This window comes from Trypanosoma grayi (assembly GCF_000691245.1).
Source record: "Trypanosoma grayi strain ANR4 Tgr_675_V1, whole genome shotgun sequence".
Lineage (NCBI taxonomy): Eukaryota > Euglenozoa > Kinetoplastea > Trypanosomatida > Trypanosomatidae > Trypanosoma > Trypanosoma grayi.
The window spans coordinates 1-3,653 of record NW_008826294.1 but is presented as its reverse complement, the minus strand read 5'-3'; the positions used below and the strand labels follow the sequence as shown (position 1 = coordinate 3,653).

Here is a 3,653-nt window from a genome sequence, read left to right as displayed (position 1 = left end):
ATATATATATATATATATACCCATTTCCACACAATTTCACGTACACACAAAGGCAGATCTCCCCTTCACTCTCTCTCTTTCTTCCTCTTCGGATATGACCTCATTCAGGGGGAACTAGTGCCCAATGTTGGTGCTGCTGCATCTCCTTCGTACTCATCTTCCCTTACACTCACATCTGCTGCTGTTTCGCCGAGCAGCACGCGTCGCACGCGGCCCAGCGTTTTGGCCGCTTTCTTCATCCCCATCTCTGCGTACGTCGCAGTGCGCTCGAGCTTCACAAAGTGCACCGAATCCCGCAGCAGCGCCGTTGTACCGTAGGTATCCCGCAGCTTCCACGCGAGAAAGCGCAGCTCGCTATCCTCGAGCAGCGCCATCAGGTACGGCGCGGCCTCCGCGAATATGTTGAAGTCCGGCGTCAGCTTTCTGCCGAGCCCCTCGCCGACAATCACTGTCAACACGAGCGACGCGAAGTTGCCGTCAATCGTCACCTGGTTCTCACGCAGGGTGTTCATGATCTTCCCGAGCACCGGGCCGATCCGGATGTTGCTCAGCTTGAACCCCTCCGAGTTGCCCGGCGCGACGAGGTTGAAGATATCCCGCATGTCCGCGTGGAACTTCTCGCGGCTCACGTCGCGCCGCCGACTGGGCGACGCCTCAGGCATGCGGTCGAGCATCAGATCGGCGCCGAGATCGCCGTCACCGCACGCCACCGCGGCAAAGAGAGCGATGAAGTTGTTGCGCTCCTCCTTCGACAGCATCGTCACGAGGCCAGGGTCGAGCACAACAAGCTCGTGCCGCAGCTTCACCTTCCCATCCGGGTAGGCGCCAGCAGCAGAAGCAGCAGCAGCGGAGGAGGGGGATATCGCGTAGAGCGGCGCGCCGGGGTTCGTGCGCAGCAGCAGATTGCCGGGGTGCAGGTCGGAGTGCACAAAGTTATCCTCGAATAGCATCTTGATGAACATGTGGCAGCCGCGCTCCGCCACATCGCGGTGGTCAGCGCCGCTCTGAAGCTCTTGCAGCGGTTGGCCCTCCTCGAATGTCTCAATCAAGACATCCTCGTTGCACAGAGAGGGGAGAGGCTTAGGGAATATAACACCAGGGAGGTCACGGAAGTTGTAGATAAACTGCTGCAAGTTGTCGCACTCCTGGCGCAAATCCAGCTGTGAGCTAATCAAGGATGAGAACTCGCGCAGGCTGCGGTGCAAGTCGAAGTATGCCGCGCCGGGCACAAAGAAGGTGAGGAGGCCCACGAATATGCGCATCACCACGACGTCGGCGGAGATGCACTCACGGATGTACGGGTGCGTGACTTTAATGGCAACCTCCGTGCCCGCAGGAATACCGTCCACCTCCTCACGCAACACACCGCGGTGTACCTGCGCAATGCTGCCACTGTTGACAGGCACTGTTTCGATTTCGCGCAGATAATACAGCCCGTTGTGGTGTGACTCCATCGCCCCTTGTGCTTCGCCTATTCCTGCCGCCGCTGCTTCTCCCCCACCACCTTCTCCGTCTCCATCTGCTTCTGTTATTGTTTTGGTGGCATTCTTCGTCACCTTCGCGTCAGGTGCGGCGGCTTCACAGAAGGTGCGGCGCAGCAGCTTCTCAGTGTGTGCCCATCGGTGCGGCTCGGTGTTGTCGTACAACTTCTCGAGCGAGGCACAGAGCGCGGGCGGGAAAAAGTCCGGCCGCGTCGCCATCCACTGCCCGAACTTGATGTAACTCGGCCCCATAGCCGTCAGCGCATCGCGCAGCTTCGCAAAGAGCACCTGCTCCGAGCACAGCCCGAGACCGTATGTGAGGAACGCGTACCACATCACCGGCACCACACACACAATCAGCAGCAGCAAGCGCACCGTGACCAGACCGTAGAAAACAACGCCAGGCAGACTTTTCTGCCTCACCTCAACGCCCCCGGCATCGCCACTGCCCGCAACGTATGGCCGAGTGCGGCGCAGTGGCGGCCGCATGCTCGACAGCTGCAGAGCACGCTGATGCTCGCGGAGCCACACGCAGCGGTAGTACAGCAGCGCCCCACCACCGCCGGTCGCGCCCACGCACACCAGGCCGACACCAACGAGGTGCCAGAAACTCCGCCTCGTTGCAGTTGACTGCACGCGCGCTGCCGAGACCATTTCCTTCTTGCCCCTTCCGCGTTAGTGAGCCGGCACAACGATACCGCCACCCTATGTATCTTCGTTTGCGAATATCGATGGCAGGCGTGATACCACCCCTGCACTCCGTATGTGCAGGCTAGAAAGAAGGAATGAGTGCGGGAAGGAAGAATAACCCCACAGAACAAACACAAACACACATACCTACACACACACACACACACACACACACACACAAACAAAGGAATACGTACTCAGTGAGCTGTACACNCACACACACACACACACACACACACACACAAACAAAGGAATACGTACTCAGTGAGCTGTACACGCCCGTCTGTGCCCGTTTCCATCAGCCGTCTTCCGCCACAGCTGCTTCAACCAGTTCTTTCATGCGCTCCTCGTACTCCTTCATTACAACGGCATCAAGCTTTGCGTCCCGTCCACCAGAGCGCTGTTGCCACTGCCGCTCATTCACCAACGCTGTGTAGACCTGCTGCAGCTCCGGTACCGACTGCGCCGCCCGAAGCTGCGCGACGCTCCGGTACGACTGAAACAACGCCGCCGTGTGCACCTCACACGAGAAGCGCTTGCAAATATTCGGAAGCGCGTCCAGGCCCTGCGCAAAGGCTCTGCTGCCACTCCCTGCAGCGGCCACATTGGGGAAGAACTGTAGCCCCGTCATGCGCTCAACTTCACCCACCGGTACTTGGTAAGCCGTGAGTGACCGCTCCTCTGCAATGGGCTCGTTGGGCATCAAGAACGCAGCGGCCTCCCGACTGCCGTCAGCCCGCTCGCCCAGCACGACCTTGAACAGATGCGTCGGCACCGCCACGTCGTGCTTGCCGACGAGTTCGTAACACACCACCTTGCGTGCCTGCTTCGCCTCTGCACTGCTGCCGTCGTCCAGTGGGCGAACTGGCGCCACTGTGGCAGCAGCGGAGCTGCGCGGCGCCGTCCATCCCCACGAGCGCGGGTTGCCACGAATGTGGCGCGGGTGGAAGACGGGGCCCGTCACAACCCACAGACCACCCTCGTAGCGGCGCCGCAGCCGCTTTGTGAGGTTCTCCAGCCGCAGCCAGTCGACCGCGTTCATCGTCATGTCCTGCGGCACGATGTTGGCGTTCATGTTAAAGGTTTGCGCCATTTCATCCGCCGCATGCTTGTGGAACTGCGCCGCGGCGAGGTGGCCACGGCTCAGTCCACGCGTGTGTTCCTGCTGCCGATGACGACCACTTCCGCTGTAATCATCCGGCAGTACCCGAAATGCCTCCGGAACGGTGGGGTCCGCGAAGAACTTCATTCCCTCGCGCCGCACTGTCGTCGATTCCTCGTCACTTTCCTCCCTTGTTGGAGCGGCCGCAGCAGCCGTGCTGGGAAAGTACTCCAACACCCAGTTGGGGATGCGCCGCTCGTAGTTGAGGCTCGCAACAAAGCCGTCGAAGACACGCACCCGCTCGTCCGACGGGAGACCCTTGCTCACCGTCTTCTGTAGGAGCGGCGACAACCCCGCCGCCAATTGCCCATTCCCACCCC

At 60.3% G+C, this 3,653-nt stretch overlaps 2 protein-coding genes across 2 annotated transcripts; both read right to left on the bottom strand.

Moving 5' to 3' along the window:
• Positions 1-104: 104 nt before the first annotated feature.
• Positions 105-2,135, bottom strand: DQ04_06751010 (ubiquinone biosynthesis protein; the record flags this gene model as incomplete). Its single annotated transcript, XM_009314857.1, has 1 exon — positions 105-2,135. The coding sequence occupies one exon, from the start codon at positions 2,133-2,135 to the stop codon at positions 105-107; it is 2,031 nt and encodes a 676-aa protein (XP_009313132.1).
• Positions 2,136-2,469: 334 nt separating this feature from the next.
• On the bottom strand, positions 2,470-3,420 carry DQ04_06751000 (endonuclease G; the record flags this gene model as incomplete). The annotated part of the gene is made up of 1 exon (XM_009314856.1): positions 2,470-3,420. The coding sequence occupies one exon, from the start codon at positions 3,418-3,420 to the stop codon at positions 2,470-2,472; it is 951 nt and encodes a 316-aa protein (XP_009313131.1).
• Positions 3,421-3,653: the final 233 nt, after the last annotated feature.